The sequence below is a fragment of the Aquarana catesbeiana genome, linkage group LG03 (assembly GCF_042186555.1).
Source record: "Aquarana catesbeiana isolate 2022-GZ linkage group LG03, ASM4218655v1, whole genome shotgun sequence".
Taxonomy (NCBI): Eukaryota; Metazoa; Chordata; class Amphibia; order Anura; family Ranidae; genus Aquarana; species Aquarana catesbeiana.
Window position 1 is genome coordinate 140,243,848 of NC_133326.1, and position 22,637 is coordinate 140,266,484.

Below are 22,637 nucleotides of genomic sequence, written 5' to 3' on the forward strand. Positions count from 1 at the left end.
CTTAAATAGAGTATCCTGATTTATAACCTGTCAACTTTTCATTCTTCACTCTTCCTACTGCTTGTCTTATTCCGTAATCAAATTTTGTTTTTTCGTGTTGGCTAAACTGGATATCTTTTTTTCATCTAAATGAACTATGTAAATTCAGATTCCTGGTCTGCCATCTGACTTTGTTTCTAATGATCCTGTCTCCAACTGCTTTTTTATAGTTCACATCAGTGGCGACACCCCCGCCTCCCCTGTGGGAGACGGACAGGAAGGCGGCCTTACCTTAGGAGATGACAAAGATCATTAAGGATGTGGGGTGGGGCTGCTGCTTCTCACTCCAGCCAAAGGGCCAGGGGCTTCTCCTCCCGGCGGAACAGTTATAAGATTCTCTGGCCAATCGGGTCTCAGGACCCGCTTCCTGATTCGCCGGGAGGAGAATCAGGAAGACAATAGCAAATAGTAATTCGCTATTGTCACACAACTGGGTGGGCTCAGGGCACAGTGCTCTGTGCCCCGAGCCCACCCTTTTTTGAAGCCAAGTAGAGCCTCAGGCTCTAATCGTGTGCTTCCAAAAAACCCCCCCCATTGAAATCCATGCGTCCGGCACCCTGCATGGAGATTAGGGGGGCGGTGCTGCCACTGGTTCACATAGTATATTACATTGTTTGAATTAATTGGCTTTGTGAGAATTAATTAAACAATCCTACTCATTAAACATATATCTTTTTCTGCATGAAAATTAAAAGACTGTGCTTACCATAACCTTCAGATTAAAGGTTATAGGGGCAAGATTGCTCTCCAGGGTGTGAGTAAAGAACACAGACCCAGTCACATTATCAATCTGGAATTTTTCACTGTCAGGACCTATAAAGACATAAATAGAAAATGTTTAGATTGATATAACACAGACAAGGACTGCTAAGATTATGGCGCAACAGACATATGGATTAGCAAGAGATTAGTAAATATTTAGTAAGAGATTCAGATAGAATTAGTAAGAAATATTTTGTTTAATTAGCAAACTTATACATATTGCAATAAAATAAAAAGGATAACAATGAACCCTGGGATCTCATGAAACTCAAAGGAAATACACTGTCAACAGAACTTCAGGATCTACTAGATTCTAGTAATGGATTTACATGAGCATGTTAAAAAACAACAAACGATAACAACCTTATATCCACAGCTCACTCCAAACACATGACCCCTCATGTGTGGCAAACCATATGAGCCCATTTAGTCTATAAATTTCACCTGACAGCAGGGAATATGAGATGGGAGCCATGATTCCTTTGTCACCATCTTCAGCAAATATAGGTCCAGGAGAGAAGACAAGGGGCCCTGTCTAAAAATACAGATAGAAGTGCATTATTCATATCCACTACACTATTTTTTTCACAATACTGCCTTACAAAGAAAGAGGTGGAACATTGTACCCACAAATACTCACTGGCTCCTTTCCTGTTGTGATGTTGACCAAGTAGGTAGGGCTAACACAGACATTAAGACCATCATGAGACATGAAGTTACATGGGAGGAATTGTGGATATTGGTCATCTCCATCCAGCACCATGACCCGCACTTTAACTGTTGTGCGCTGACGTTCTCTGGTTGTCATCTCCTATTGAAAATACAAAGGAAATAATCTATTGTACATTATATTCTGTTTCATTGATATTAATATAAATATATAAATATAATATATATATTTATTTATTTATTATAAATATAATCAGCCATTTATTTGGGTCATTTATGGACTTTCCCTGTCATTGTGGCCCACTCCAACAAGAGTGCATTAGCTGGTGTATGTTATCAGTTGTTCACTGCTCTCTTCTTCATACATGTGTTGTTTTCCAGTGTCTTTCAGATTTGGGCATGACTATACAGATTACAGATTGGGCTATCCACTTCAAAGTAGTAGATATGTTATTCTGCCCAATACCTTTATGTATGCAGAAGAAAAGTATGACAAAGTGCCAATTTGTCTCTCAAATATCACAATGAATATAATGAAGGCTATATTATTTCTTGAAATTACCAGAAAGTATAAATCTCACGTCTTTCTGTGAATTTGAAGCCTAATCATTAAAGAAACCAGATAGGAGTGTCTTTATAGGGTTTTTTTTTGTTTGCCTTCATATGGATCAGCTGGACTGGACTAATATCAACTGAACTTTTCCTCTACTAAAGTAATAGCAGGAATACACGGTTAGAAAATCGACTGATTGCTCGACTGACAACTGTCGAAACAGCGTTCGCTAGTCGAAATCGTCGCCAACATTAACCAATCGATCAAAATCTTAAAAAGAGCAATTGATTTTATACATAGTGTTGACGTCTCACGTACAACTGGGGTTGTCTACTAGTTCAGCTCATGCGTGATAATGTTCAAGAGATGTTTTACTGACAACCTTCACACCAACAAATAGAAAATTGTTCGTTCGCAAATGATGACACAATTTTTCAATTTTTTTAATTGGTCTTTCTCGTTTACAATATCAATATTGGGTATTACTTGCTGGGCATCAACGAGTAGAAAATCAGCCGATCGTTTGCTGAATGGAAATTTTCGTACGATTTTCTTATCGTGTATTCCTACCATTAGTGTTGAAATGATAACTAAAGGCTAAATGTTTTTTCTTTTGGACAGTGTGGAGAAGGATTAAACCACCTGTCAGGTTTTCATTGTTGTCTGAGATCTTCCAATGGGGCACCAGTTCTGTCACATCCTATTTTGGCTATGGAACAGGAAATAAAGGGAAATCTCCCAAATGAATGAATGAATGAATGCCAAAACCTAGCATGGGCAGTAGTGCCCAATGGGAGACAGATACCAAAAAAGCAGAGGTTAAAACTATACCTTATTAAATAAAAAAACTGAGCCAGTGGGGGCGGTAGCGGTAAAGCGCTGCTAGCTTAAGTGGCGCTTTACCGCCGCTAGCGGTGCACTTTTAACCCCCCGAAGGGGTTAAAAAGGGTTTATAAGTGCTGCTGCGGAAAAGCTTTGCAGGTGCTTTGGCAGCGCTGCCCATTGATTTCAATGGGCAGGGCGTTTTAGGAGCGGTGTATACACTGTTCCTAAACCGCTCCAAAGATGCTGCTTGCAGGACTTTTTTTAACGTCCCGCAAGCACACCGCTCCAGTGTGAAAGCACTAGGGCTTTCACACTGGAGTGACAGAAGAGATGTTTTACTGGCGCTTTGCAGTCGCTTGTTTTAGCGCTAAAATGCCTGTAAAGTTCCTCCGTGTGAAAGTGGCCTTAGTCTCATTGTTTGAGAAGGTTTTCATGTTTTCTTTGAGGCCTGTAAAACTGTACTGCAAGCTGAAATTTCTCTTTATATATGTTTATTGTTTAACTTAAAAGCTGAATTCCAGGTATGGGTATTTTTGCATAGTTACATTGACCCAAGGGGTCACTCTCAGCACGTGCACCATTCAGAGAACGCTGCATTTTCTCAATAAATGCAGAGTGCAAAGTGTTTTCTGATTAGACAAGGTGGAGAGGCAGGTTGGTGATGTCGCAGTCTCCCCCTCATCCACTTAGAAGAATATGCAAAGTGTTCTTTGAATAGCGCCTGTGCTGAGCGATTTACCTCCTGTGTTTTCTATGCAGCAGGGCAGCTTTTCAGTACGGGTCCTAGAAAATAGCAGCAATTACTGTAGTAGCACTGCCAACTACAGTGATTTCCAGCTTAAATAAGGATCAGCTAGGTATGGAACATACATTCTTACATTTTACAGTGTAACTATGCAAAAATAATACCTGGAATTCAGCTTTAATAGTTAATTTGTATGTGTGAAGGTTGAAGAGCCTCCTCTAAACTTCTGTCTTCCTTTAACCTTATGGCTGCCAGGTATTCCTGCATAGTGTCATTAATGTCATGAGGGTGCTTGGTATTTATTTATTTTTTTCTATTTTTCCTCATGTACAGAAAGAAAGCCAAGCCAAGAAGAACAGGGTTAAAAACTCCAGTGTATTTCCTTTCTTACGTCAAAGAATGAAAAAAAAAGGCTATTTCTCAGCTTCAAAGAGCTTTGAGTCGCAAAGTCACCTTGAAGATAGTGGCTGTTCTTTTTTCCCTTATGTTCACAAAGGTGCAGGAAAAACACAATGACGTTAGTCTGCTACTTCATATACCTTCAACATTGTTAAGAGGATAGGACCCATATATAGGTAAGATCAGGATGTTAAGCTGAAATCTTAAAGGTAATAGCAGGGGAGTCCTATAATGACCTAGTCAAAACTCAAAACCTAGCATGGGCAGTAGTGTCAAATGGTTTATGAGCAATACTATTACCAGATTAAAGTTAAATGTGATTACTTGCAGTGTGAGGGGGACACCCATAGCCAGGATTACTATCTATTTAAAACTTATGTCTACCTAGAAGAATGAGTGCATCTGTCTTCACTTACTACAATCATCATAGTTAAGTCTATTTAATGAGCATTTAAAATGGGTTCACACTAAAATAACTTGACTGAGAGATAGCCTTCTGACCCACATGGACAATTTCCAAATTGTTTATGGCCCACATTTGAAGATTTTAAGAATTTATATATATATTTTTTTTCTTTGTTCAAAAGCTAGAGGACTAATACAAGCTTCGTGCTAAACTGATAAGATTATGTCACGACCATAAGATTATGTCACGACCGGTTTTAAGAAAAGTAACAAACAAGTGCCTTCATAAAACAGCTCAATCCATTTAATGAGGATATACTGGATTAGAGAAGACACTAGCAAAAGTGTGCCCTATTGCCAACTGGGAGAAATGTACAGATACTGGAAAATAAATGTGTATAATAGTTTGACAACACTTTAACATATTAGAATATAGCACTATAAGTATACAACATTAGGTATATAGCACAGACAATATCACCTTTAGGTGTCATTTTAGGGTGAGGATAATCATTATATCCCCTGCATGGTGCCCTTTACAATTGTCATTTCCCTGTCAAGTTGCCCAATAGGTAGTTGGATCTTTTAACAGATATTTTTAGAATAAAGGTGTCCATATAATATACATTAATAGTCCAAGATCACATTTAATATGTACCTTAGTAATTATAAGATGAATACCTGATAAGGAGATGAAGGAGGGGGGGTTTAACGATACATTCAATTTTGACTGAGCTTTTAACAAACTGAGTTAATAATAGCCATAAAGAAAACAATGCATACATTACATCATTCAAAATATTAAGGGTCGGTTCACACTAGGACGACTTGTCAGGCGACTTAGCCACCTGACAAGTATCGTCCCGTTCTGTACAATGGAACCTTTCTAATCGGAGCGACGCAAAAGGTTCCTGTACTACTTTGGGGGCAACTTGAGGCGACTTGCATAGACTTCTATATAGAAGTCGTTTTTCAAGTCGCCGCCCCTGTCGTGTCCAGGTCGCCTGAGGCAGTCGCGCTGCAAGTCAGATGTCTAACACTATTATTTTGAATACAGGAGTACCACAGGGATGTGTGTTAAGTCCGCCTTGTTTACATTGTTCACTCACGACTGTACTCCCATACATGCGTCTAACACTATAGTGAAGTTTGCTGATGACACCACTTTAGTGGGACTCATACAAGATAATGATGAGACAGCTTATAGGCAGGAAATTCAACATTTGGTTGAGTGGTGTAGAGAAAATGATTTAATACTCAATACGGCAAAAACTAAAGAAATAATAGTGGATTATAGGAGATCAAGAAAGATCAATCATTGCCCGGTTCATATAGGTGGTGAGGAGGTGGAAAGGGTGGACACTATTAAATTTTTGGGAGTGCATATTACAAGGGAGTTGTCATGGTCTCAAAATACTTTTTTTCTAGTGAAAAAAGCGCAGCAGAGACTGTTTTTCCTTCGGAGACTGAAGCAGGCTGGATTGCCCTTAAGGCTTCTGGTCAATTTCTATCATTGTACCATTGAGAGTATTCTTCTCCACTGCGCTGTAGTGTGGTATGCCAGCTGCAGGGCGGAGGATAAGAAGTGCCTGTTTCGTGTGGTGAAAACCGCACAGCGGATCATAGGAACAGATCTACCAAATTTGGACACAGCATATGCCAGCCGATTAAAAAAGCGGGCAAAAGCTATTAGTATTGATCCAACCCACCCAGGTTACAATGTGTTTGTCCCATTGCCATCAGGGAAAAGATATAGAACACTTAAAATGCACACTAATCGCTTAAAGCATAGTTTTTTTCCTAGGGCCGTATTGTCCATAATCCCATCAGGTACAGTGTTTTAGGAATTTTATGTAGAATTTTAACATTCTTTTATTTATTTATTTTTAAATAACATTTTATATCTTGATATATTTAAATAGATATGTGGGCATGTGCTAGGAGTATGTATGTGTGGTTCTCTTGAGAAATGTTTTATTGCTGCTGTAAAGGGTATCCGAAAAAATTTTGTTGTATGTATACAATGACAATAAAGTATATCTATCTATCTATCTATCTTAATTTTCTCGGCTCGTCGTAGTGTTGTATGTCACCGCGTTCTTAACGGTCGAAAGTTCAGAGAACTTTTGTGTGGCCGTGTGTATGCAAGGCAAACTTGAGCGGAATGCCATCTGAAAAAAAAAATTTTTTCTGACGGAAATTCCAATCGTGTGTACGCGGCATAAGATTGCTGCAATCTGTGTGAAAGCAGCAGTCTCTCTGCAGCAGTCTGTCACTCCTTCACTGAGTCACAGCTAAAGTTTAGCATCAAGAGCGTGAATGTATTCTTACCACAGCATGAATAACAACCTCCAGTTGTTGCATACTTTCAAAATCCAGAGGACGGGATAGCAGTACTTTGCCGTTGTTTGGGAGATCCATGTGAAAGTATTTGTAGTCACCCTGAAAACAAAACTAGGATTCAGAACCAGATATTTAACTCATTAAAAGTTCACTCACTCATTCTAGCCATCATAGTTTGTCATCCACAGTCAATGCTATACATTGGGTAGGGTGCTGTTGGAGGTAATGTGTCCCGAATGACACGGAAGATACAAACTACTGTTCTGATCACTGACCCAATCAGATGATGATGACTTACATGGTTGATCAATAGATATCCAAAGGGTGAGAGAGCAGATGTGCCTCAGTGATCTGCCTGTGTATGCAGTACTACCATTCCTAACATTGCTCCTGCAGCCCAGGCACTGAACGTTCAGATCAGTTAGTTATGGTTATACTGTAGGTACAATGTAGGATATAAACCAGTTGGGCCATCAATACATTCATTTATTTTGGTTCTGATGCTATAAGTTACAAGTTTATGGGCACGTTTACAGGACAGTTTAAACATCTTATGTTCCTATATACCTAAAATAGAATAACTGACCTAAAACTCAAAGACAGATGGGTTAGTTCATTACATGCAGGTTTCTGACATATGGTAATACGTTTTTACTTACTTCCTCTTTCCAGAGAAGCAGATATGTGGCTAGCATTTCTTTTTCTAAGAAAGTGGAACACAGGAGATTGCAAGGTTTTTCTTACTTTTATGCTATCTTGTTTCACTGTGTAAAATGTGATATCACTGTGTAATATTAGATATCAGGTAGGTCTTGGTAAATTGCGGGGGTTGACACAAATTTGGAATTTAGCCTATAAACCTGATCTCTATTGAATGAAAAAGAAACTGCAGTGGCTGTCAGGAAAATACAGGTTGTCTTTTGGTGTTATTAGAGAGCATAATTCCTGTTGTCATGTAATGTACAATATTACCAGCCTTAGGGCTCATTCAAACGAGCAGCCGGGGGTACAGTATAAGCAGGTGGATGAGCCTTGGTTTAGAGCTCCAGAGTTGCAGTCGGGAGATGGGAGAAAGTTGTAGAAAGTCAACCATCACTGCAGCCCTCCACCAGTTGGGGCTTTATGGCAGAGTGGCCCGACGGAAGCCTCTCCTCAGTGCAAGACACATGTAAGCCCGCATGGAGTTTGCTAAAAAACACCTGAAGGACTCCAAGATGGTGAGAAATAAGATTCTTTAGTCTGATGAGACCAAGATAGAACTTTTTGGCCTTAATTCTAAGCGGTATGTGTGGAGAAAACCAGGCACTGCTCATCACCTGTCCAATACAGTCCCAACAGTGAAGCATGGTGGTGGCAGCATCATGCTGTGGGGGTGTTTTTTTTAGCTGCAGGAACAGGACAACTGGTTGCAATCGAGGGAAAGATGAATGCGGCCAAGTACAGGGATATCCTGGCCAAAAACCTTCTCCAGAGTGCTCAGGACCTCACACTGGCCCGAATGGTTTACCTTCCAACAAGACAATGACCCTAAGCACACAGCTAAAATAACGAAGGAGTGGCTTCACAACAACTCAGTGACTGTTCTTGAATGGCCCAGCCAGAGCCCTGACTTAACCTCTTCAGATCCGCGCTATTGCCAAATGACGGCAACAGCGCGGATCTACATTGCCTAGACTACTTCTATTGACGTCGTCCCGTGCACGAGCGGCCTGCACGCCCCCTGCAGGGCGCGTGCGGTGCGCTCGGTGATCAGCGAGTCTATGAGACTCGTCTGATCACAGATCAGAGTAAGGGGTCGGTCCCGACCCCTTACCACATGATCAGCTGTCAGCCAATGACAGCTGATTATGTGATGTAAACAGAGCCGGTAATCGGCTATTTTTTCTCCTCGCACTGACAGCGTGAGGAGGAAAAAAAAAACCCCGATCACCGGCAGCCGTGAGAGGGACATCAGTCCCGATCACGGTGATCATCTTCCCCCACAGCAATAGGCAGCAGTGCCGCCTACCAGTGCCCACCAGCGTCATCCATCAGTGCCCACAGTGCCATCCATCAGTGCCACCCATCAGTGCCACCCATCAGCGCCCACAGTGCCACCCATCAGCGCCCACATCAGTGCAACAACAGTGCTGCACATCAGTGCCACCTATCAGTGCCCATCAGTGTCACCTACCAGTGCCCATCAGTGCCGCCCATCAGTGCCACCCATCAATGCCCCCCATCAGTGCCGCCCATCAGTGCCCCCCATCAGTGGTACCTATCAGTGCCCATCAGTGCCACCTATCCATGCCACCCATCCGTGCCGCCCATCAGTGGCCATCAGTGCCGCCTTATCTGTGCCCATCATTACCGCCTTATCTGTCCCCATCTGTGCTGCCTTAACTGTACCTATCCGTGCCCATCAGTGCAGCCTATCAGTGCCCACCAGTGCCGCGCCATCAGCGCATATCAATGAAGGAGAAAAATTACCTGTTTGCAAAATTTTATAACAAACTATGAAACATGATTTTTTTTTTTCAAAATTTTCCGTCTTTTTTTGTTTGTTTAGCAAAAAATAAAAATCCCAGCTGTGATTAAATACCACCAAAAGAAAGCTCTATTTGTGTGAAAAAAATGATAAAAATGTAATTTGGGTACAGTGTTGTATGACCGCGAAATTGTCATTCAAAGTGCGACAGCGCTGAAAGCTGAAAATTGGTCTGAGCAGGAGGGGGGTTTAAGTGCCCAGTAAGCAAGTGGTTAAACCCAATTGAGCATCTCTGGAGAGACCTAAAAATGGCTGTCCACCAACGTTTACCATCCAACCTGACAGAACTGGAGAGGATCTGCAAGGAGGAATGGCAGAGGATCCCCAAATCCAGGTGTGATAAACTTGTTGCATCTTTCCCAAAAAGACTCATGGCTGTATTAGATCAAAAGGGTGCTTCTACTAAATACTGAGCAAAGGGTCTGGTTAGGACCATGTGATATTTCAGTATTTCTTTTTTAATAAATCTGCAAAAATGTCAACAATTCTGTGTTTTTCTGTCAATATGGGGAGCTGTGTGCACATTAATGAGGAAAAAAAATGAACTTAAATGATTTTAGCAAATGGCTGCAATATAACAGAGTGAAAAATGTAAGGGGTCTGAATACTTTCCGTCCCCACTGTACTCATGCTGCGGCCAAGATATTTTGTTTCACGGCAATGGCCAAAGTTAAATGGCATGTCACATTCTGCAGGTGCTACCACCACCACATGCAACCCATCCAAATGAATGGGTCATGCCACTACAGCTCTGCAAATGTTTGTGTGTGTAGCACTCACCCCCCGAGGGGCTGCTAATTATGATCCAGGTCTCCCTTGCCAGACCAGGACACAGTTTTAAGCACACCGACAAATATAGGCTTAATCTAGGGGATGTCCTTTTATGGGTTTAATGCAGAAAACTTGAACATGGAGTGGGGTGTGGGTACTGGAAACTTCAAAATGTCAGCAGAAATTAGCAAGAAGACAAACATTAGCACAATCCTCTTGTAACAGCCTTTGCTGGTGATAGAAGGGAATGGCCAACCAATCTGGAACTCTATGTGAGCAGTCCCAGTCCTCACAGCCAGCTCTGGCACTTGCATCCCCAAGCACATGCACACCTGGGATCCATAATCAAAGTTGAACTTTTAAAGTCCAAGGACAGCTGTCTGCCACCCAGCCTCCATGTGACATTCTACAGTCTCCACAGGTGACACCCTCCAGCAAATGTCTCTCAATCAGATCTCCTTCAGGCCTTCAGCCAAACACATTCTGAGGCCCAAACAGCAACTCCAGTACACAGGCTTCATCCCAGGGGCAGTTGCCCCAGGACAAAAACACTCTGAGCAAGCCTCCCCAACATCTGTTTTCTCCCACAGCCACCTTCTGGGTGCCCCTCCTAGGAATTGGCTGAGAGCAGATAAGTATTCATAACTTTTTTTTTAACAAGAAAAAGTATTCATAACTTGATGGCTGGCCCTCCTACTCTGTTCACCTAGAAGCGTCTTCCGGAGACTGGCAGGAGTAATCCGCCACTAAGCTTAAGGAAACCTGACCAGACCAAAAAAAAAAGATCACCACTCCACCGAGTACACTGAAGCCAAAAACAAAATGTAGCCTAACTAGGGCAGGGCGCTACATGTGCTATGCATGCAGGTGTGGTGTGTTGGTACAGAATTTTGAGATTTAAAACAAGCGGTGAAGAGGTGACATATTGCCTCCTCACCACCTGTTGCATGCCCTCTGAAAAGCGATCAACCACAGATCTCTTTTCAGAGCAGCAGCTATGTTAGCTGCATGTGTGAACGAGCCCTTAGACAACTTTAAAATTATGATGCCAGACACTAGCATCAGTACATCATCAGGCAATGTATCAACAACACTATCGCTAAAGTTTCTTAGTCAGAAATGACTATGGTCTGAAAGATCTTATCATAAGGAGGTGAGAAAAAATATGCTTGTCTGGACTTATTGCTATTGGAGTCTAATGCCGCGCACACACGAGCGGACTTTTCAACCGGACTGGTCCGACGGACTATCTGATGGACTTTCGACGGACTTTCCAAATGAACGGACTTGCCTACACACGATCACAACAAAGTCCGACGGATTCGTACGTGATGACGTAGACCGGACTAAAATAAGGAAGTTGATAGCCAGTAGCCAATAGCTGCCCTAGCCTCCGTTTTCGTCCGTCGGACTAGCATACAGACGAGCAGACTTTTCGATATGAACTGGGTTCGGCGGAGTTCCGACGTAAATATTTGAAACATGTTCCAAATCTAAAGTCCGTCAGATTTACGACCGAAAAAGTCTGCTGCAGGTCCAATGAAGCCCACGGTCGAATTGTCTGCCGGACTCGGTCCGTCGGACCAGACCGGTCGAAAAGTCCGCTTGTGTGTACGCGGCATTACACCACCATAGTATTCTTGCAATAGATAGTCCTGTCCAATACAGTGTAATAGTACTAACAACACAGTTACTGTATATAAAGTAACTCAAGTATATAATTTATGGTACAATTTGCTTTATTTCAGAGTATAAAACAATTGTAAAGTCCTTCTTGATAATTTCTGCAATGCAACATTTAACCCTTTTACTGACAATGCCATTTTTTTTTTTTTTGCACGCATGTTAAATGCACATTTTAAACCTGAAGATTTCTTACAACCCCCAAAACATATATTTTCTAAAAACAGAGACCCTGTAGACAAATTATTTTAGTGGCAAAATATAAAATATGAGGTTGAAGTGTTTTTTTCACCTTCAGAAAAAATGTAAAGCTGAACTAACAAACACCCTCCCCAGCCCACAGTCCCTGCTCTGCTTACCTCTGGGAATCTGAAATCCCCGCACCTCTCCCTCTTCTCTGTGCAGCCCTTCTGAGATGGAACAATGCGATTTTGATTAGGCAGTACCATCACAGAGCATTGCTCTGATCTTTTTCAGAACAGACGCACATGGAAGAGTGGGGATTTCAAGGTTTATTAAGCACAGCCTGTTCTCAATAAACCACCGGAGAATAGGACTCAGTAAATAAAAGCCTCCACCACTGTTCTGCCCCCCCCCCCCTTTCCTGTGCTGGAACCCCCAGCAGCATTGATCTCTTGCTGTGTGCCCCCCCCCCCAGTGCTGCTGGTCGGCTTCCCCTCCCCCTTTCCGCCAGCTGCTACTGGGGCAAGAGATTGGTGTCAGGATGGATGGAGAATTGGGGGGGGGGGGGGGTCTGGTAAAAATATTATGTTCCGATTGCTCCTGTGTCCATTCATCACTGAAGCATAGTAAGCTGTGTGCTGTGTTTACTATGATTCAGTTTTCTGTATAGAGCACTTCCTATTCATTCATCTGCAGTGCAGCAGAGGCTGCAGAGAAAGGGACTGAGAACTCTATATTAAATAGCAGCACTATAATATACTGTATGTTTGGGATCTTAGCAAATATACTTTAAAGCAATTCAGAGTTTATCCACTTGCTGCCTGCCGGCTGTCATATGACGGCCAGGTGGCGCGGCTCTCATTCTGGGAGAGCGTCATATGACGCCCTCACCTTCCCGGCCCACTAGGGGGCACGGCGATGGCACTCGCGCATGCCCTCCGTGTCACTCGGGACCCGATGTGCACCGGGCACCCGCGATTGCCCGGTAACACAGCAGGACCGTGGATCTGTGTGTATAAACACACAGATCCACGTCCTGTCAGAGGAGAGGAGACCGATGGTGTGTTCCCAGTACAGAGGAACACTGATCGGTCTCCTCCCCTTGTGAGTCCCCTCCCCCTACAGTTAGAAACACTCCCTAGGAAACATAATTAACCCCTCGATAACCCCCTAGTGTTAACCCCTTCCCTGCCAGTCACATGTATACAGTGATCACTTCATTTTTATAGCACGGATCGCTGTATAAATGTGAATGGTCCCAAAAATGTGTCAAAAGTGTCCGATATGTCAACCGCAATATCGCAGTCACGATAAAAATTGTGATTTGCCGCCATTACTAGTAAAAGAAAAAAAAAATAATAAAAATGCTATAAATCTATCCCCTATTTTGTAGACGCTATAAGTTTTGTGCAAACCAAACAATATACGCTTATTGCGATTTTTTTACCAAAAATATGTAGAAGAATACATATCGGCCTAAACTGAGGAAAAAATTTGTTTAAAGAAAAAAATATTGGTCCCTTGTTACAGGGGACCACACCAGGCGAATGGCTGCAACCCCAGCCTGGGATTTCACTGGCAAGCCCTGATCTCCGCAGTGTCAGCAAAGGTGGTCAGCAGATAGGATCGACAGATACCGATGTTATACCAAAAAAATATAAGAGAAACTCCACATAGTGTAACCTGTTATATTTATTAAAAGTAAAAAACAGGTGGCAACTTGCATAAAAGCAGAGTAAAAGCGCATGAAAACAGACAAGCCGGCCGGCTTACACGAAGCCCGTATGCTTCCGGGACTCGGCGGTGATGTCAGGGCGTAGCTCCTACTCCCTACGTCGTTTCGTCACAAGCAGACGTGGTCACGGGATACGGTAACAAGGGACCAATACCTTCTGGTAAGCGGCAGTACTTTTTGGTGGTGGAGGAGATTCCTATATTTCACTAGTCACTTTGGCGTGAATCTTCACCATTCATCACTGTGGACTCACCCTCAATGTTTGAACTTCTGATGTTCACCTAAACCAATTGTGTTTTTTTTAGACTGATTCTTATGAACTTTGGACTTCCATTATTACTTCATTTTTTACTTATTTTCTCACCTGCACATTTGATGTTTAATCACGTGATGGGCTGCTAGATATACTTATTGTTATTGGCAGACGCCATATGTAATAATATGTGTTCATGACACAGGTTTTTTGATATTAACATAAGATATATTTGCTTTTCAATTTTTTGCAAATTTCATTGATTAGCGCGACTTTTTCACTTTATCTGTACACTTTAATAGCAGACAATTTCACCTGCCCAGGCAAATTTTCAGATTTCAGCACAGTCTTTGATTGACAATTGCTCAGTCATGCAACACTACCCACATAAAATTTGTATAAGTTTTTGAGACAGATAGAGCTTTCTTTGGGTGTTTTTTAATCGCCACAGGTTTGTTTGGTCTTTATTTGCTATACAAATGAAAAAATACCAAAAATATTTGAAAAAAACTAATTATTCTTAATTTCTGTTATAAAATGTTGCAAATAAATAATCTTTCTCCATGCATTAGGGCCAACATGTTTTCTGCTATATTTCTTTGGTAAAAATAACCCGAATTAGTGTATATTGTTTACTCTGTGTGAAAGTTACAGTCCAATCTATGGTATATATTTGAAAATTGTCCTAATGTATGGATCACCTATCTAATTTCTTGAGGCCCTAAAATGACAGGACAGTACAAATATCCCCCCCCCCCAATAACCCCTTTTTGGAAAGTAGACATCCTATGGTATTTAGTAAGAGGCATGGTGAGTTTTTTTGAAGTTGTCATTTTTTGTTCCAGTTTTTTTGGAGAACTAAGGAAAAATTTGTTTTTTGTTTTTTTTTCCAGTTTTTGTTTTAGGTACTGTCATATAATGCAGTATGGCTGGTGTGGCGATGATCAGGGACGTTGTGTGTCAAAAAAATGTAAACTTACAATTAAAACATTTATGTTTACAATTTTTTTTACATACTGTCACCAGAGCAGTATAGTGTCAGCATATATGTTGATAGATAGTGATCAGGATTTTTTAACTTACACTCTGATTGCTTATTACAGTGATGATCACTGTTATAAGCAATCTCTAACACTGTTCAAAGGTATCCTACATAAAACCCTGCTTACTACTGTGATGCTGTGATTGGTCACAGCTATCACATGGTACAGGTCCACTATGATTGGCCCTCTCTAGGTGAGATGTAGAGAGTTTGGGATAACCCAAAAAGGCGGCAATAACTGGAACACACACAGTAGTAGCACTTCTGGTAATAACACTGTGTCGCTATTATGCATGTGCTGTAACTAAATTTAAATGTAGACTAGCACTATGTACAACAGCTACACCCAGCAGGAAGCTCATCTAGCTTGGTTCCTGAGTCTGTCTTGCAATGGGACATGGCCTTCTAAATTCTGTCCCCGTTAACTCCTACCACCTTCCTATCCCCCTGGCTTTTGTTTCAGCTTAGACAGGCACTGTAATCTCTGACCTGGCAGCTCACATCACCAACCCTTCATGTAAGCTCTGGTACTTGCAGTGAGGAATGCATATGATTTGATTTGATATGGGATTTGTACTGGGCCGAATGTGCTCCATATGAAGGTACAGCTGACAGCTCCTCACATATGTGCCACTCAACACTGAGCCTTCAACCTCCTCCCCAACACTACTATGCCAGCATCCCCCTGCCACCATCGGCACTGCGTCTGTTTGCTTGTACTCCTCTTCATACTACCATGCCTGAAAACTGGGGAGGTTTCATGCCACCTTACCCCTCAACACTCTACCAAAGGTGAACCATATGCTCCTCATTCCGCAATCCCCCTCTGATCTATCCTTCATGCCCCCACTTTATTCACCACTGTACCAATGCCTTCATGCCACTGCACTGATGCATGCTTCAGCCAAAACCACCACTGCAGTGACTTGCCCTTCTGAAGAGGCACAGGCACATTTTTTATTGTTCTATTTATTTAAATAGATATGCCATTATACATATAAATAGGGGGAACTTATCTTGAAAACTTTTAAGACAGTTTTGCAGCCATATTAATCAATCTATTCATTGTGTATCTGGGTGGGACTGCAGGTGACTTGAATCAGTGGTGTTTAACTTTCTTCTTATGGTCCACTGTGTGTGGGCAAGGCTACAGTGGACTGGAACCAGGGAACACATAGCAAAGATTCTAGAAAGGGCTCTTCTAAACGATTTCTGCAAAGGTTCCATTTAGGCTCGATTCACACCTATGCATGTTGCTTTTGAGCGTTTTTGGAGGTTTTTTTTTCATGCTTGCCACGTTTTTGAGCAGCGTTTTTGCGGCGTTTTTGCTGCGATTTGCGTTTTGCGTTTTTTTTTTTTTTTACAGTTTTTTTTTACAGTCTAAAAAAAAAATAAAAAAAAAAAAAAAACAAAAAAAAAAAAACCGGCAAAAACGCATCAAAAACGCTGCAAAAACGGTGCACTTGCGTTTTTGATGCTTGTCCATTGAAATCCATTACATGCAAAACGCTGCTTTTTGCATGAAAAAAAGTCCCCGACCCTTTCCAAAAATGCAGAGAAACAAAAAAGCATTGATGTGAACATGTTCCATAGGAACCCATGTTAAAAAATTCCCGTGCATTTCTGCAAAATGCATCAAAAAACGCGCTAGTGTGAATGGAGCCTTAAGAGCTATTCCAATAAATAAAGTAACTGACGACTGCAGGGAATTATCTAGCGCATGAATGCCAAGATAAAAATTAGGGATAAGTAAGTGGCTGTTTCCCCAGGGTGACCAGTTTTATTTTCAAACTTGCATAGTTACATAGTTAGTCTGGTTGAAAAAAAGACACAAGTCCATCTAGTTCAACCAATAATTATCATGCTTGACTGTAAAATGTATTTGCAGTACAAATATTTAGGAGCAAGTTTAAAAATGCCTTTATATAGAGCTTTAGGAAATAGCACACTGTACTCACCATAGTTCGGTCAATGACATACATTAAAGTATCTCCATCCTGATCCACAGCTTTTGCAGTAAATACTACCGAATCTATGTCTGCCAGCTGTAGAGAAGAAGATTATTATTATTATTATACAGGGTTTATATAGCGCCAACAGTTTATGCAGCGCTTTACAACAAGAGAACGATTTGGTTGGTATTTTGTGACTAGGTTAGTGATGTAGCTGGGGACAGAGTTGTGGGCGGCTTTGTAAATTATTGTTAGTATCTTGAATGCCTTTTAATTTGATGATCCAAATTGAAGCCAAAATGTGAACTCAGAATACTAGAAGAAGGGTATTATATGAGTTAAGGGAATACATCACAAATTATTCTTCTATTTACATTAACAAAAAATTTGCCATGGCAGAAACGTAAAGAAAACAGTTGTAGTAAAAAAGGGTTTTGAAGTTTGTTTGATTATGGCAACATCATAACATTTCAAAAGATTTCCCTGTCAATACTCAGCTAAGAGGTCCCCTCTCACAATCTGACCATATACAGTGCCTTGAAAACTTCTTATGGCTTTCTTCAAACAATGGCTTTCTTCTTGCCACTCTTCCGTAAAGGCCAGATTTGTGGAGTGCACGATTAATAGTTGTCCCGTGGATAGATTCTCCCACCTGAGCTCTGAATCTCTGCAGCTCCTCCAGAGTTACCATGGGCCTCTTGGCTGCTTCTCTGATTATTGCTCTCCTTGCCCGGCCTGTCAGTTTAGCTGGACGGCCATGTCTTGGTAGTTGTGCCATACTCTTTCCATTTTCGGATGATGAATTGAACATTGCTTCATGAGATGTTCAAAGCTTTGGATATTTTTTTTATAACCTAACCCTGCATTAAACTTCTCTATGACTTTATCCCTGACCTGTCTGGTGTGTTCCTTAGCCTTCATGATGCTGTTTGATCACTAAGGTTCTCTAACAAACCTATAAGGGCTTCACAGAACAGCTGTGTTTATACTCAGATTAAATTACACATAGGTGGACTCTTTTTACTAATTAGGTGACTTCTGAAGGCAATTGGTTCCACTAGATTTTTAGTTAGGGGTATCAGAGTAAAGGGGGTTGAATACAAATGCACGCCACACTTTTCAAATATTTATTTGCAAAAAATGTTGAAAAAACATTTATCACTTTCCTTCCACTTCACAATCATGTGCCACTTTGTGTTGGTCTATCACATAAAATCCCAATAAAATACATTTACATTTTTGGTTGTAACGTGACAAAATGTGGAAAATTTTAGGGGTATGAATACTGTTTCAAGGAACTGTATGTTGTGTAAACACAAATGGGCTGGACCTTTTTCTATGTAAGTAATTCTCCAGGGTTTTGGCCTTATCCAACGTATCACATGGTGTATTTATAGGACCACCATTCGATTCTATTCTGTCCTCATTTTAGTTTCCTGTATATGGAACACCTCACTGCAAACAAATTAGGTGACAGTGAAAGAATAATCCATTATTCCATAGTCAACACTCTTCCAATATTAGAATTAAATTAAAATATCTTTGAGTCTACCCAATACTGATATTTCTATCTTTAGTACATGCCTACCAGTTAAATATTGCAATTGTTACTTAAGTTTCTACACTGGTGTTATATCCACATTGAACTTGCCCTCTAACAATAACCTTACTCCATCTTCCTGCTGATTTTTTCATTTACTTTGCTATAAAAAGAACACAATGTCGTTATTAATTCTCTTTCTGCTCGATAGTGGGAGAGTGAAAGTGGGGGACAGAGTAAGGGACTGTAGTAGGGAGATCTCCATGTTGGAGCACATGAGAGTTATAAGAAGTCAGTGGGTAGTTTATCCTAATTGCATCCATATGTGAAGTGTAAATTATGTGGACAGACCCTTTAGAGGACAATCTTTACCCAGTTTATCTTATGTATAGCACATCTAAAAGGAATTCTTACCACATGTGTACTTGACTACACTTTTATTTGTAAAGCGTGAAAAGTTCTTGTACATACTACTTACCTCGCTGATGTTGTGTGGTAATATTGATTCTTCCAAAAAAGTTGGCTTATTGTCGTTTTCATTTAGGACTTGGACTATTATCCTAAACTGGACCTAGAAATAAATTACATAAATATATTATGAGGGAAATGTGGTGCCTATCATTGCTGTTGTCTTGCTGCTATGCTGATCCACCAGGAAAAGCCAAAGGTTGTTATCTGCATGCTTCTCTTGCTTCAGTGAATCAAAATATTAAAGCAAGAGAGCCAGAATGACACCTGGGCAATTTCAGAACGAGAAGTCAAAATAGCAAACTTTACGTGTATTACTCTAATGATAAGTTTTCTTTGGAAGGAAGAGAGGAAAGATCCCTGGTGCCGCACTTCCACGGAGTCCTATGGTGGTATGCGAGAGGCAAACTCAGCTTGGGATCCCGGCAGGCATTTCACTCCGCTCCCAAAACTTAGTCATGGGGATTCTTATGACAAAGCTTCAGGGGTGGAGCGAAAAATGCATTGGGACGTGGCCTATCAGGAGCCCAGGCTGAGGGTGTCTCTCTCATACCACCATAGGACTCCGTGGAAGTGCGGCACCTGGGATCTTTCCTCCCTTCCTTCCAGTGACTACAGGAGCTGGGACTAGCTTCATTCCTCACTGGCACTCCTGCAGCGGACGCGGCATCACCCACACTACTCCCCATATTGATCAAGCCTGAGCGGCATGCTAAACAAACTGGATTTCTTTAGAGGTGAATAGAGAATCCTGGAACTAGGGGCCAAAGGGTTGCACAGGAACATGGAATTGTTTTGAGTTAACAAGGAACCACCACAAGGTACCACAAGAAGCACTGATCTTACCTTAGAATTATTTTAGGGTGGCTCAGGTTCATATACATTTTTTTCAGTGTGATTAAGTTATATATATATGTGATGCTGATAAAACTATTGGTCACTTTTTGTTGTAGGGGCACAGTGGCCTCAATGCCATTCCCACGATGCCTCTATGGCCGATCCTATGGTCACAGACGCCTGTAGGCAGAAATATTTCTGGCTCCCTCACATGGGCGTGGTCATCTTACTAACTCCTCCCCTTTACAAATGTTTCTATGGAAACAACTCCACCTCTCAATGGCTTGTACCTCGGTGTAAACCAAAGTAATCGCTCCCTCGCAGTCTGGTACTCATTAATGAGTGCACTTCTGCGAGGGAGTGATTACTGTATTCTGTACAAACTACATGCACCCTGGTTTTGTATCAGCCCTGCTGCTTGCCCACAGCTGTCTGAGATACAGAGATAGATAGAAATATAGATAGATATGTGCCACGTGATTTAAAAGCAAATACAATACACTGTTGCAAGTGACTATATATAGAAAAAATATATATTAACCCAGTGTAATTGAAAATATATTATAATAAAAAGTGTATACATACACTCAAACACAGAGATGCTCCCCTAAGGAGTCTTCGTTACCCTCCCACAATCTCCTAACAATAAACAAAATACAGGAAGAGAAGCAGAGTACTCTAATGGGACCTGGAGGGGGGTCTCTCTAATGCAGTGGTCATCAACCCTGCCCTGAGGGCCCACTAACAGGCCAGGTTTACAAGATAACTGAAATCCATCACAGGTGATATCATTTGCTGCTCAGTGATTGCAGTATTCTAGTCTGCATCTCCCCAAGCTAATACATAAAACCTGGCCTGTTAGTGGGCCCTGAGGACAAGGTTGATGACCACTGCTCTAATGGACACAGAGAGGGCCTCTGTTAGAGAGTCTGTTAGAAAGAGGCTCCACCAGGCCCAAAAAAAGACTACAATGGGTCTAATGGGACCTGGAGGGGGGTCTCTCTAACAGAGGCCCTCTTGGTGTCCATGGGGTTGGCTGCTGGTCTTCCTGGGGCTTCTGGGGCTGGGCTGCTGTCCTGGGGTCTGGCTGCTGGTCCTAAAGTCTGGCTGCTAGGGCCTGGATGCTGCAGCCTGGCCTTGGCTGCTGGGGCTGGACCTGGGGCCTGGCTGGCCCTCTTTGCTGCTGGCGCTTTGGGAGGGGAAACGGCAAACTGAGCAGATCCTTCTGCGCACTGTTTGCCCTAAAGTAAAGGGCCCTTGCAGGCGGTGCTTGTCATGAATGTCATGTGATGCTAAGACGTTGCGCGACTTCATGCACTGTCTGGGACCTCCTCCCCCTCCCAGTGCCACTACTGCCTCCTGGCTAGAATTAAAGTAGCGCCAGGCCCAGGGAGGCAGCTCGTGGCCCTGGGCTGCCTCCCTGCACTCCCAAAAAAAGATAATGACTTGTGTCACCTTCTTCTTTATTACTATTCTCTCAGTTCAGCTGTGTCACCTTCATATCCCCTCACTTGTCAGATTCATTACTGTCCCCCACTTGTGTAACCTTCTTCTTTACTGTCCCCTACTTGTGTTACCTTCTTCTTCATTACTGTCCCCCACTTGTGCTACCTTCTTCTTCTTCATTACTGCCCCCCACTTGTGTCACCTTCTTCTTCTTCATTACTGTCCTCTACTTGTGTCACCTTCTTTTTCATTACTGTCCCCCACTTGTGTCACCTTCTATTCCAATCCTCACCCCTCTGGTGAGTGAGTGGTGGTCCACTAGTCTGGGGTCCCTCAGACAGTTGGACCGCGAGCGGGATGAGGAGAAGTCGGGTAGCCTGCCAGCCGTGGATCTGAGCCAGTCAGCACTCATCAGATACCGCTGGGCAGTGGGCCGTGGGCCGTGGGCGCCTGAAAAAGAGGTGGGTGGAGTCGAGACACTGGAGATCACACCAGTCCCTGCTGCCTGCAAGTTAGTCTGGGCGCTGAAGAAGGAGGTGGGTGGAGAGAGTCAGCAGTGCAGTTCAGCACTGTGACATCTGCTAGGGCTTGAACTTCGGTGCCCCCCTCTGCCACAGCTTGCCACGCCTGGGCCCTGGATGCCTCCATGCCACAAACTCACATATCTGTATCCTTCAGGTACATAAATCTGTCACAGACACAAACATTTTTATACCCATATAGCAGTGGTTTCTTAAGACCTTGGGCCAAATATAATACTTTTATGTATCTCATCTTTGATTTAAAAAAAAAGCACCATGAAACATATTCCTTCCATATACAAAAACTAGAATGTAAATGGGTTTTCTGCATGTCAAGGGCTCCTTGCAACCAGTGACGCTGACAGAGGACAAAGCTGATGAGGATTAGTTCCCTGTCAGGTCCACTCACTTCTTGAATAACAGCAGATAGTGGAAAATAGCAGGCTATCAAATGGTTATGGATCTTCCTGCTGTCAATTACACAGGAATGGACCTGATAGGAAATTTAGTATCTCTGAATCCTCATTAGGCCCAAGTGTTGTCATTTAGAAAAGTAAGTACACCTCAGGGGGCATTCTCACCTCACATTTGCACATACACAAGGGTTGCGGGTATGTGTGGCTTAAGGGCAGGGAATGCCTACGCCGCGTAGGATTGGCTGTCCACAGTGACAGCTTTTTGGTGGGATAGCTCAAGCGGGTTCCAACTCATCCCTATTATGTATACATTTGGAACCTGTCTTATTTAAACTTTAATATCTAGAGTCTGGCGTTCGCTTTCATATCATGTTATTATTGAAAGCTCAATAGAGCTTTCTAAGACCCTCAGACAGAACACTATGGATGCCTATGCCTATGGATGTCTGGCAAGGGATTTTAAAAGATTGACAAATTATTTGAAATTAATCAAATTGTGAAGACATACAACTGCTAATTTTCC

The 22,637-nt window shown here is 42.1% G+C and overlaps 1 protein-coding gene across 3 annotated transcripts in view; it reads right to left on the bottom strand.

The window, feature by feature from the left end:
- Positions 1-22,637, bottom strand: part of LOC141131722 (cadherin-related family member 5-like) — a 58,712-nt gene that overhangs the window by 17,661 nt on the left and 18,414 nt on the right. For all 3 annotated transcript variants that reach the window (XM_073619326.1, XM_073619325.1, XM_073619327.1), the window contains exons 5-10: positions 18,905-18,997; positions 16,893-16,979; positions 6,729-6,839; positions 1,442-1,612; positions 1,246-1,336; positions 746-852 (exon numbers count right to left, since the gene is read on the bottom strand). In XM_073619326.1, the coding sequence (XP_073475427.1) occupies positions 746-852; positions 1,246-1,336; positions 1,442-1,612; positions 6,729-6,839; positions 16,893-16,979; positions 18,905-18,997 (660 nt within the window). The remainder of the gene's footprint in view (positions 1-745; positions 853-1,245; positions 1,337-1,441; positions 1,613-6,728; positions 6,840-16,892; positions 16,980-18,904; positions 18,998-22,637) is intronic.